The sequence below is a fragment of the Tachysurus fulvidraco genome, chromosome 2 (assembly GCF_022655615.1).
Source record: "Tachysurus fulvidraco isolate hzauxx_2018 chromosome 2, HZAU_PFXX_2.0, whole genome shotgun sequence".
Lineage (NCBI taxonomy): Eukaryota > Metazoa > Chordata > Actinopteri > Siluriformes > Bagridae > Tachysurus > Tachysurus fulvidraco.
In genome coordinates this window covers 16,206,791-16,219,877 of record NC_062519.1, presented here as the reverse complement: position 1 = coordinate 16,219,877, position 13,087 = coordinate 16,206,791, and the positions used below count along the sequence as shown (strand labels likewise).

The 13,087-nt window shown below is 44.9% G+C and overlaps 1 protein-coding gene across 8 annotated transcripts in view; it reads left to right on the top strand.

Moving 5' to 3' along the window:
* The window catches only part of magi1b (membrane associated guanylate kinase, WW and PDZ domain containing 1b), a 120,708-nt gene that overhangs the window by 77,319 nt on the left and 30,302 nt on the right, over positions 1–13,087 (top strand). For 5 of the 8 annotated variants that reach the window (XM_047808847.1, XM_047808850.1, XM_047808859.1 and 2 more), the window contains exons 7-12: positions 727–762; positions 3,397–3,454; positions 4,693–4,778; positions 5,915–6,022; positions 7,189–7,374; positions 7,516–8,136. In XM_047808847.1, the coding sequence (XP_047664803.1) occupies positions 727–762; positions 3,397–3,454; positions 4,693–4,778; positions 5,915–6,022; positions 7,189–7,374; positions 7,516–8,136 (1,095 nt within the window). The remainder of the gene's footprint in view (positions 1–726; positions 763–3,396; positions 3,455–4,692; positions 4,779–5,914; positions 6,023–7,188; positions 7,375–7,515; positions 8,137–13,087) is intronic. The other 3 variants (XM_047808845.1, XM_047808864.1, XM_047808851.1) reach the window with 3 other exon arrangements.

Below are 13,087 nucleotides of genomic sequence, written 5' to 3'. Positions count from 1 at the left end.
CATTTTCTCCTCGTGCTTTTTAAGTCACATCATAATTTCCTCCAGACTCCAGACTCGTTTTCTGTCTCCCATTAACATCCTTTCGTCTGGACTTTAAATGAACGAATAAAAAATTGTCAAAACATTTTTTTAAAGTAAATCCTTTACCCAAAGGTGTTTGGACTTAAACACATTTTACATAAAGCAGTTTGAATGATTTATGCGATATGCAAATGAGAGCATATTAATATTCCTTTCGCTCATTTGCATACCGGAACGGATTCTTTTTCCCACAAAAAGACGTCATTGAAAGGACTTTATATTTCAAGAGGCCTTGAAAATAAATATCTTTATAAGTTATAAAAATATTGTATGAAACAATTACATGTCTTTTGGCTTTATTGCGTGTTATTTCTTTCCTTCGCCGGTTAAAAATAAGCAGATGACGACATCGCGCTGATGCAGAGTTTATAACTGGGTATAAATCACAGCACCTGCTTCAGGGCAAAAACATTTTATAGTCTGAATTTTTTTTTATGTTATTAGACAAAAAGGCCTCTTGCAGCACCTGCAGCAGTTTATGTTATATGAAGAAGACAACTTTTCTTCTGTTGTTTATGCTAATGAACAGATCCACAGTTGGGCGTCTTTAACCTCACACTGCGCTGACTTATGATTGACACATTCTCACTGTGGCTTCTCTCTCCCTCTTTCCCTCTTTTTTTCCTCTCTGCCTTGCTCGAGAAGAAGGAGTTCATACTGAGGAACTGGACAATGATCTAGGTAGGCCATGGGTCTTTGGGGAAACTTTATTTTTACCTTTAGGGTTTACCGCGAGCATGTACCGTGAGCATGTACCATGAGCACGACGCAGCTCTTCATTAACATTTTTTCTACTTCTCTATAGTCCCGAGTTCTGGTTTTTTTCACGTCCCCATAAAAACGCGGTATTATTCAAAAGCAGGAATATCCACACGACAAAACAACATGCATTATTCATCGGCGTTCTCGCAACCGAAGCGTAATTCATAGCCGAGATCATCAGCAGCCTGTCGGAGTCGGAACATTTCAGTCAGAGCAATCGCCGGCGTACGATCCGTTCTCTCCGAAACGACGCAGTCGTTCATGTCGAGACATGTTTCTCATATCACGAAGTCTAACACCAGGTTCTGGCGTCTGTCTGAAGCTCAGAACCCTGCATCACACAAGTAAAACATCTCAACAGTCCCGGAAATGGATTTGATATAGTTAGCGCCAGCCCTGGTGCCTCGGATGCTCGGGCGCACTGGAAGGCTGAGGTCAATAGATATTGATCTGCGAAATTGGAAACATTAGCCAGACGGCGTCAGGACAAGATGTGACAGGCCTTTAGAGGCACAGACTGGATCAGAGAGGAACGTGAACGGTTTAACAAACGCACATCGCTCGAATCTGTGTGGGGGACAAAAACGGAGGCCTGCACACCAGTTAAAGTGCTGCTTTGTTCCGACCAGTACGAGACGCTACAGTTTTATATCCGAACACTAGTCAGCGTGTAATTAGTCATTCATCCGATCCAAGCTCTCTGAGATTTGATCTGATAATCTTCTGGTTAAAGGGTCAGTTGTTTAATTATGGGCCTCTGAGTAACTACGACTTCTGCAGCTTATTCATGAAACGTAGGTTCATGAGGATAAATCAAGCGAAAGATTCAAAGATTTGCGATTTCCTTTTTCCATTTCATTCGACTAGTATAAAGCAGGAGAGCTTTATTTATCTTAATTTTATATTTATATATTATTATAGAGAAATAATTCATTTTTAGTCAAATCAAAATAATTACAAAATTTCAAACCAAAATCCTCCAATGGTTACTGTATTACATCCTAAATCAGACAGAAATAGTTCATTGACTGATGACTGAGAATGAGATTATAAACATCAGATTTGATTGGTCAGAAATCCTAGAGGAATACCCCCACCCCACCTCCCACCAGCTGTGGCAGCAGTGCAGCTTTAATCACGTTAACTGGTTCGCGAACCCCAGATGCTTCACTTGATCTGGTGACGTTTCGGTTGATGGTTTTGAAGGAGTCTCCAGTGTTAGTGTCAGATTTTGTCTATACTGTGTGTGTGTGTGTGTGTGTGTGTATGTTTATGTATGTACAGAAAATATATGTATGTGTAAGTGCCATTAAGAGCTGTAGTGTTTACGACGGAGCAGGATGTGGTAATGCCGTAATGTCACTCGTGATTAGCGGTGCCGCAGTTGAAGCAGATTTCATCCGTAACATCTCGGGGTTTCACTTCGCAACTTTTCAGTAAACGAATAAATAGATAATCACAAAATACAAGACCATAAACAGCGGAGCAGGCGAAGGTCAGGAAATATGCAAGTGGACTCCCTCCGAGGAACCGAACCACCTGAGGTCTGTTAATTGTTTGCAATTAGCGTCGTCTGACATTTATGGATTCATTAGAACAGAGTGACAGTCAGGCTAATTTGTCATCACACTGCCAGCAAGAGATAACCACTTTGGTTTGGCCGCAAAAAAGAAAATTGATACGTCCACCGGCCAATTAAGAGGCGACAGAACTAAGACGCCGGATCCCTGGAGCTGGACAGACGCCGTTCCTCTGGATCTGGATGTTATGCTAATTAAACGCCTGTGAATTCTGTCACAACGGCGAACGAGACGCTACACGCGGCGGCGTGCGAGCCTCATGTATAATTCAGTACAAATGTTTATAGTGTTAATCACTCACAGGAGTGCGCTTTGTAGCCGTGAATATGAAAGCACAGTTCAGTTTATGCTTTTAATCAGGTGCGCTATAGTGAGTCAGCGTTCCAGAGATTTACAGCCAGACGCACTGTGACGGGCAAGACTACCGAATAGGTCCGGCTGCGACGGAAGGGCTAAAGCTCACTCCATTATTTCTATGTTATCAGTTTACACTCAGATGAGTGTGACAGATCACACTCGCGTGTAATTGTTGTTACGGTGATGTTTTCGTGACGTAAGGTGACTTCAGGAATACGATCATCACAAGATTACAGATCTTCAGAGATATATTCATCACACCAGCGTGTTGTTGATTATTTTTCTATAGCAGCACGTCATCGTCCTCTAAATCCTCTCAACACACGGTTTAGGTTGCAAAGCTTCTTCGAGGGTCCTTTGGATAGTTAAAGAACTTTCTCTGTTGGCTTCGGTCTTGTCTGAGAAGTTTACTCTTGACTCAAGGTTGTTGTGAGCTTCTATGATAACTTCTCTGTTATCCTGCAATTAAAGATGTAATATTTTTTTCCCTCCTGTCTGTATGATCACACCACCAATAGTTGAGGATAGGAGGAATAATGTTCGTTAATTAGCGGCAGCGCTGGAGATCATTCCCTCTTTTTTTTTTCTCTCCCTTTCTACTTCTTCTTCTCTCCAGAGTTGCCCGCCGGGTGGGAAAGAATCGACGATCCAGTGTACGGGGTTTATTACGTAGAGTAAGTAATGAAATAAGTTCACCCGCACTACACCTCATGTTCCCTCAGGGTTTCTTCTTGTGCTTTAATTGTGGTATAAAACCTCACACAGAAGCCCAGACCTGTACTCAAGCAGATCCCGACTTCAGCTGACGTTTTAGATCGTTTTAAAGCTTGCTCTCGGTGTCTCGTCCTTCCTGCTGGACACTGTGTCTGTGTACGCCACGCATAAACATGAGTGTGCTGTAGGTGTCTGCACCTCTGAGACATCCAACCATGGCGGAAGAGTATCCAGTCAGGAACTTGGGCTAGTGTGTGTTCTCACCCCGTGATGCCACTTTACTGTGATTATATGATGCTGTTTACTGTAATCCAAGGCCTAATTTACTCAATCATACACACATGCATTGTGCAAGGATATGCCTTTGCCTTAACTACATCACACACAAGCCATATGCCTTTATTAGTGAGACACACACTCAGGCCACGACTCTTTCACTGAGACTGTCCCACACAGTGGCCACGCCTCCTTCACTGAGATGGAGACAGGCAGAGGCCACTCCTCCTTCACTGAGACAGACTCAGATGCCACACCTCCTTCACTGAGATTGACTCAGAGGCCACGCCTCCTTCACTGAGACAGACTCATACCATTCCTCCTTCACTGAGACTGGCAGACTCAGAGGCCATGCCTCCTTCACTGAGACAGACTCAGAGGCCATGCCTCCTTCACTGAGACAGACTCAGATACCATGCCTCCTTCACTGAGACTGGCAGACTCAGAGGCCATGCCTCCTTCACTGAGATGGACTCAGAGGCCACGCCTCCTTCACTAAGACAGACTCAGATGCCATGCCTCCTTCACTGAGACTGGCAGACTCGGAGGCCATGCCTCCTTCACTGAGATGGACTCAGAGGCCACGCCTCCTTCACTAAGACAGACTCAGATGCCATGCCTCCTTCACTGAGACTGGCAGACTCGGAGGCCATGCCTCCTTCACTGAGATGGACTCAGAGGCCACGCCTCCTTCACTAAGACAGACTCAGATACCATGCCTCCTTCACTGAGACTGGCAGACTCAGAGGCCACGCCTCCTTCACTGAGATGGACTCAGATACCATGCTTCCTTCACTGAGACTGGCACACTCAGAAGCCATGCCTCCTTTACCAAGATACATTAATTACCATCTTCTATCTAATTTTCTATATATCTAAAGATCTCTCTCTCTCTCTCTCTCTCTCTCTCTCTCTCTGTCAGTCACATCAACAGAAAGACACAGTATGAGAATCCCATACTGGAAGCTAAGAGGAAGAAGCAGTTGGAACAGTCGCAGCCAGCAGAGGGTGAGTATTGTGTCCAGTATTCCGTCCTTCTTTTCTGTTTTTCTGGAATCATCCATGTCCATCACTCTGAATCGGAGGACGTCGTGCTGATGTTTTTAAAATCCTGACCAGCTAAAGACACCCTTGAATAACGTTGGAGTGAAGCCACGCTAAAGATAAGAAAGATATACGTGAAAATACCTGGACTATAATTTAGCAAATATCTTAATTTGTTTCCTGACTTAAGATATGTTTATAAAAGTCAGTTGTTATGGCTGTAGATTTTGCCTTATGTAGTTTAGGCTCGGAATGGACTGAAAATCCCATCGCATGCCCACGTCACATACCTTCTTCACCTTCGTCCAACATCATATGGATGTTACATTCTTACGTTTGCCAGCCGTTTGCTTCTTCAGTCCATATTTTCTATCTCAGGTTTTTCTTTGTGTAAAGTCGATCACTCGTGTTTAAAGATGGTGGTCTAGACATGATTAAAAAAAAACCCTGAATGGGGTTTAAAATAAAAAATCTGGCAACTTTGATTGATCTGAAATCCGAATGGTGATGACAGGAAACGATTAAAGGTACCGCGTACCTGTGAAACATCCCTGAATATACTTGCTCGACGGAGTTAGATTCCTGTTCACCGATGGCTGGGGAACTTGAGGACGACTTGAACCGGTTGCCTACAGTCAGTAATTACGTGGCCTGCAATGTGACCTTTATGGTTCCATATGTTCCTTATCATTTAGGATGGATGGAAAGCGATGAAACCGGCCTGCCGTTTCTCAGGGAGCGTATCAGGCCACGTGTCCTTGCCCTATTTTGCATTTAACAAAGGCCCCACTTTAAATGCAGGCTTGTCCTCGCGGGATTTGGCTCACGGCCCGTTTCCAGCCTTCTAAACAGCACCTTCATTATCACACCACCTTTCTCTCACCTCCGTCTCTCTCTGTCTCTCAGTCTTTGGCACACATTTTTGGACATTTCATTCTGCTATCGATTGCTCTAGTGCTGAGATCGCACCTGAAAATCAAGCAGCGGTGTCGCATAGTCGCTGGCGGCCATCTTGGCTCTAACTCTAACAGCCGGTCGTGCTGATTAGCATAAGAAGGTGAGTGTGACTGTGGTAAGACAGACAGATCTTAATCTTTCAGAGTGGATAGAAGAGAACGCTTCGAGAGCACCGCTAGCCAGCTACGCCGCCCTTCACCAGGAGACGCACAGAAGCCCCGGGCCTCCTTTTCCCTCAGTGGAGGCCAAACGTATGTGATTTGTCTTCACCAATAAGGCTGCACTTTATCTCTCAATATCAATCTTAGCTCACGTTTCCTCTTCTTTCCTTTCCCTAAACTATTATTTTTTTCTCTCTGGGAAAAAAAAAGTGTTTCCAAATGAGAAAGTGTTGATCTCGAAGCCCGGTGCTCTCTCTCTCTCTGTCTTGCTCTCTCTCTCTTGCTCTCTCTCTTGTTCTCCCTTGTGTGCTTTGAAAGCCCTCCAATTTTTCCTCAATTATTAGGCTTTGTGAATGACACACACTTAACACATTCAGGCTAAAATAATAGGATAATAGCTCTCACACGCCACCCAGCATCACTTCTGATGAAGTCTTTCAGCTCTTTCACAGCATCTGATGGCTTTAGCAAAGGCGTAAGGCCGTCACGTGGTCATGCTGTTAGCCCCACGCACAGCCTGGATACGCCACTAACAGCCTTTTGCTAGGGAAATGTTTAAACGCACGTTATTTCGTTCTTTCAAAAGAGGAATTGTTATTCGGCACATCGGATTTGGTACAGCAAAGAGGTGCAAGCTAATTTCTGGGACTGCACCACCATGCTAGCATGGCATGAGCCCTGGCTTCAAAAGAAAGCTGTTAGCGTAATACATTTGTATGAAAGTGCGTATGACGTCGTGAACATGCTTGTATTCCAGCAGACATTTCACACCAAAATCATGAATATTTTAATCATAAAAAAATGATCAGGTGAATTTCTTTACTAAATGCTGCAGAGGCTCTTAATTTTGTCTCGTTGCATTAAGTAGCTTGAGATGTAATTATTGACCTGAGACAGTGCTGAGAACATCTCTCTCTCTCTCTCTCTCTCTCTCTCTCTCTTTGTGTGATGTCACTCATGGCAGGTGAGGACAGGCCAATCACACATCTCCATCAGTCTCACCCGCTGCTTCCTTGTGCACTCTTCTTGGGTTCTGCTAACTGACGTGCCGTTTCCTCGCTAAACCGGGGTCGCTCCCTCTCAGCTAATTGATAATGCTAAATGCAACACTGCTTTATAATGCATAAGATCTTGGTTATAATGCATAACCTTTTTTTAGGTATGCTGATGTTTCATTTAGCAAGGAACCAGTTTACTGTCCGCCATATTTTATGCCCGTCAGTCGTTTTATTGGCCGTTGTTTTTCCACCCCGCAGGAGTGAAGCCTTTCTTCACACGGAACCCAGCCGAACTAAAGGGAACCTTCATTAACACTAAGCTGAGGAAGAGCCGCCGTGGATTCGGCTTCACGGTGGTCGGGGGAGACGAGCCAGATGAGTTCCTCCAGATTAAGAGTCTGGTGTTGGACGGCCCGGCCGCTCTGGATGGCAAGATGGAGACAGGTGAGCGCCTTCATCGTCTTGTTTCCCCACTTCCGTGATTTGTAAATTCATGGCATCACAGAAAACAAACGACCCTCTGAAGCTTTTCCCCTTTGGTGGTAAACAAGCCTTGGCAAAAAGTTCTTCTGTCTTCCTCCTCAGGTGACGTAATCGTCAGCGTAAACGACACCTGTGTCCTCGGCTACACACACGCGCAGGTGGTAAAGATCTTCCAGTCCATTCCTATCGGTTCCATGGTGGATCTGGAGCTGTGCCGAGGCTACCCGCTGCCCTTTGACCCCGACGACCCCAACACCAGCCTGGTGACCTCTGTGGCCATCGTGGACAAGGAGCCTATCATAGTCAACGGCCAAGAAAGCTATGACTCGCCGTCCAGCCACGGAAGCCATAACGGCACCGACAGCGAACCACCACGCCCTTTAAGCCCTGCCCACGAGCCCACCCACGACGGCTCACAGGAGCAGCGCTTTGCCGGAGACGCCGTCACACTGGCGTCGTCCATCGCCACGCAGCCCGAGCTGATCACAGTGCACATGGAGAAAGGAGACAAGGGCTTCGGCTTCACCATCGCAGACAGCCCAGGGGGCAGCGGCCAGCGTGTCAAGCAGATCGTGGATTACCCACGATGCCGAGGGCTCAGGGAAGGCGATATAATCGTGGAAGTGAACAAGAGGAATGTGCAGAATCTGACTCACAACCAGGTGGTGGATCTGCTCAGCAAGTGCCCTAAAGGCAGTGAAGTCACCATGTTGGTCCAAAGAGGTGAGTGACAGGATTCCTGATGAGCTTTCAGTGGGATGGCGTAGAAGGAAGGAAATGAAGGAAAGAAAGAAAACCAGGAAGGGAAAAGAAGATAGGAAGGAATAAAGGAATATTTAGAAGGTAAGGAAGGAAACAGATTGGAAGGCATGGAAAAGAGGAAGAAAATGATGGAAGGAAGTACAGAATATTTGGAAGGAAAGTAAGTAAGGAGGAAGGAAAGAATAAGCGTGAATAAAAAAAGAGTAAAAAAAAGGAGAAGGGAATCCAAAACAGAGGTAGGGAAGGATGGAAAGAAAGATAAACAAAAAAATCATGGGAAAAGAGAGAGGAAATAGGGAATACCAAAAAAAGGGGGAAATGACAAAAGGAGTGCAGCAAAAAAAAAGGAACAATGTAACCGCAAGCAATGAAAGAAAAGATCGAACCCGAGGAGAACGAAAGAAAGTGCAGCAGGACAGAAAGCACAAGAGGTAATGAAGGGAAAGAAAAGAAAGGCTAGTAGCACCGCAGGTGAAAGAGGCGAGTGTGATGGTGTGAGGGAGATGAACTGATTGTGTGTGTGTGTGTGTGTGTGTGTGTGTGTGTGTGTGTGTGTGTGTGTGTGTGTGTGTGTGTGTGTGTGTGTGTGTGTTAGAGAGAGAGAAAGAGATCCTGCTCCCTGCTGGAGATTCTCCGCTCTCACCCTCTGTCCCTTACATCCTGTTCCTCTCCCCATGGTGGAGTTGTGCAGTGTACAACTGACTGAACACACACACACACACACACACACACACACACACACACTCACACACACACTCACACACACACACACACACACACACACACTCACACACACACTCACACACACACACACACACACACACACACACACACACACACACACACACACACACACACACACACACACACACTTTATCAATCAAAACTAATGGAATTCTGGGTAACACTACGTTAGCATTCTTTTTATTTACAGCATTCATATGTAGGAGCCTTTAGACACCTTTCAGAGCGAATGCTGAACGCTAGAGTCATTACTCTTAACACTCACACGCACTGATGCTTTTTGAATGTTTAGTAAATAATGAATCACCCATTAAATGATATTAGCATCATTTATGGAGGTAAGTAGGTTTAAAGGGAACGTGGGTCAGTGTCACTCAATGTGACTGTTTACCAAAACAAAACTCGTGATAAATTTAGTGCAAATCAAATGAGACGTTTTCTTTATATTCATACTTTATCGTGGCTGATCGATTACAGATGAAAAATCAAATCCGGTTGTTCTTCATGTCCCTGTCCCTGGAAACGAGAACAAGTCGCTCTTATAATATTCATTCATTCATTCTCTACCGCTTATCCGAACTACTCGGGTCACGGGGAGCCTGTGCCAGGCGTCATCGGGCATCGAGGCAGGACGGAGTGCCAACCCATCACAGGGCACACACACTCTCATTCACACACAACGGACAACTTTCCAGAGATGCCAATCAACCTACCATGCATGTTTTTGGACCAGGGGAGGAAATCGGAGTACCCGGAGGAAACCCCCGAGGCACGGGGAGAACATGCAAACTCCGCACACACAAGGCGGAGGCGGGAATCGAACCCCCAACCCTGGAGGTGTGAGGCGAACGTGCTAATTACTAAGCCACCGTGCTCCCCCTTTTATAATATCAATCCTTGAATACGCGACCAACACTTTCTGACCAATCGGAGTCAACAGTTTTGATTGAGTCTTGAGAAGATCGTCACCTTTTCCACATGCTTCTTGGTAATTATCTGATTTCGATCTGGACGTGTCGATGTCGAGCTTTACTACTAATCATCCTTCGTTCATACGTGCATCATCCTACGCTTGTACGTCACCGCGCGCGAGAGTGCGTACGTGTGTGTTTGCACCTAGATCATCATTTAGCCCTGAAATACGCTGAATGGCGATGAGATCTGAGCTCTTTGTAAGAAGCATCTGAAAGAAAGCAAGGAAGGAAGTGAGCGGGCAGGCGAGTGAAGCCGCATCGATGGATTAGTCACTGAAAACGCCAAGGCCACCAGCACCTTTAGAGAACCTCGAGTTTACATTGCTAACTCTGAAAATTAGACTGATTTCACGACAGAGACGAGACTCGCCGGTTCGTTTAGATTGAATGCGTACGAGCAAGTGGAGTCTTTATTATGTATAGTTCAGACCGTCGTGCTTTCTTTAAAGCCTGCGTAGGAGAAACATCTCTCGTCGGATTGACCTGTGGCGCATCAGAGACGCTACGTTACATCTGCGGTAGTCAGGAACAAGTTAAATTTTGTACTTTAAAAAAAAAAAAAAGATTTTAGCTCTTTTACTTCTACAAGTATCAAATAAACATGTTTGTTTCTGCTATTCAATATTCCTCCAGCTCATATCTACACATATACGTACCCCATATTCCCTTTAGATATTCACACCATAATGTCTTTCACCTTTGTATGTATAAAAATATTCAACACTATAATTCTTATAGCTGTAATCATTAGACAAAATCTATTTTGCATGGAGTTAAATAATGAATACTGGTCTATGTTGACGGGAAGTGATCCCTGATGTTACATTGAGAGACTACACTACAGGACAAAGGGAAATGAGTACGTTACTGACCGTTAGCGTAGCATAATTTCCTGCTTCGCGTCATGTAAGCAGCACGTTTATAACATCACGTTTGCATCACGTTTCTCCGACTCTCCAAGTGATAGCGCTAGAAAAGATAGAAAGACACGACGAGACCCTGCTCATGCTTTCCAGCTTACGCTAACAAACATGGTTTCCTGTGTTTATAAAACCATCTGATTTTTTAACACTAAACAGAAGCATTTTAAAGATTTTGGGCCGTGAGAGATTATCTGAAGGCTGATCTGAGATCAGAGATAACTGATAAGCTGCTGATTTAGAGTTCCTGATGGATGCGATGTGCTGAACTGAGATCAGTGATATTGCTGTTTCTGTGCATTCAATGGTGACAGATTTGAGATCAGTGATATCGCTGGTGATTTAGAGTTCTTGATGGTTGTGATGGCTGATCTGAGATCAGTGTGTGATGTTCAGTATGACAGCTCCTGGTGGGAGGATCTGCCCCATCTGGTCTCACTGCTCTCTGCTCTCACCCTGAGCCTTAATTATAGCTCCATGTGTCAGTCAGTAAAGTTAGTCTCACACACACACACACACACACACACACACACACACACACACACACACACACACACACACACACACACACACACGCTGTACTCATCTGATTACTCCAGCTGTAGCCTGCTTCTCCATTCACTGTGCGTTAGGTGTGATGGCATTTAGACCCAGTCTTTGGCACAATCGCTGAAAACGAATTAGCGACCAACCAGAATCTCTCGGGAGACTGAGAGGAATTCGAACGATGCTTTTGACAAGATTCACATTCATCATGAGGAAAGATGAGAGCGCCAAAGTTAAATTTAATTGTTAAATTAAAAGCTAAACACACCTAACATGTGCATGCTGAAAAGACGAGATGAGATCCTTTTAGACGGCATAACATCGACTCTTCTGTTTTACATAACACACACACACACACAGAGGTGTGTTAAAATGTTTTTCAGGCTTTACTAGCATGCTGAGCTGGCATCCTCAGAGAGCCAGAACAGGTGTATCTGTGTATGATGGAGTGTGTGTGTTAGTACGAGTGTGTGTCTGTGTCTCTGTGTGTGTTTGTGTGTGTGCATGTGTGTTTGTGTGGAGGAATGGAAGAGACAGAGCACATCATACTTTTACCAATTATGGCTGTTCTCCGGTTCCCAGATCAAACCTCCTAATTGGTCGCCGCGCTGCGTGTGTGTGTGTGTGTGTGTGTGTGTGTGTGTGTGTGTGTCAGACTTCCTACCACAGTAAGCTTCACTGATAAGGTCTAAGTTGCTTTAATTGGTCCCCAGTGAGATCCGTGGCTTGGAGACAAGGCGCATATGATCCATCAGGTCTAGGTTTCCTGAACTCACGATTACTCGAGTCAGTCGATGGTGACGTCTGCGTAGGTTTCTGATCCGTCTTAAAGATCTGCTGCGTGCATCTTGACCATCTTTCTTAAATTGAACTTAATTAAAAAGGATGTACCTGAGGTACGGTGTTACTCTGTGTGCGTGTGTGTGTGCGTGTGTGTGTGCGTGCGTGTGTGCGTGCGTGCGTGTGTGTGCGTGTGTGTGTGTGTCTGCATAGTCCAGCATGCCTCGCTGCTCTTAGTTTATTTTTAGAACATGACGTTAAAGTTACAGCTGAGATTTTGCCATAAGACCGAACCTGAATTTCAAGTCAACGGATGCTCGAACGTAGGATGCTGCTTAAAGAGGAAACACAGACTTTCTTTACCTTAAAGGGTCGTGATCAAACCCTTATGATCGTACCTGTATTCAGACCATATGATGTTTTTGATAGTTCTAAGTTCACAGTTAGAATCTGATCTTGCACGAGTGACCGAGCGACAGATTCATATCGATATAATTTCACAAAGGGCCAGCAATCAGTAACTAACATATTTATCCTCAGGCCTGCCAAGAGAGGGAGAAGATAAATGGCAGTGAAGCAGAGCAGATGGGAGGGATTGATTGTGTTAAACAGAAAGGCACTGACTGCTCTCCCTGTGCTATACATTAAGGTCCTGCTGACGGTGTGCAACACTATAATTAGTGCCACTGGTTCTGTGGGAAAAACACAGAACTAATACGCTTTCAAAGGCTGTGTGTCAAACTCAGCCCAAGCCGTGGTAAGTCGGCGTGTACGTTACAGGCTTCGCAATACTTCATTCTGCTGGTTTTTACAAGCAATGTGATGTAATTGAGCAAAAGGAGGCACGGAGTTTCCAAGCCTGTGACTGCTCATTACAGCAACTGCTTCTCAGCCCTCGACTTATTAAACCGTCTCTCGTTCCACATCTCATATCTCTCTTATTGTCGG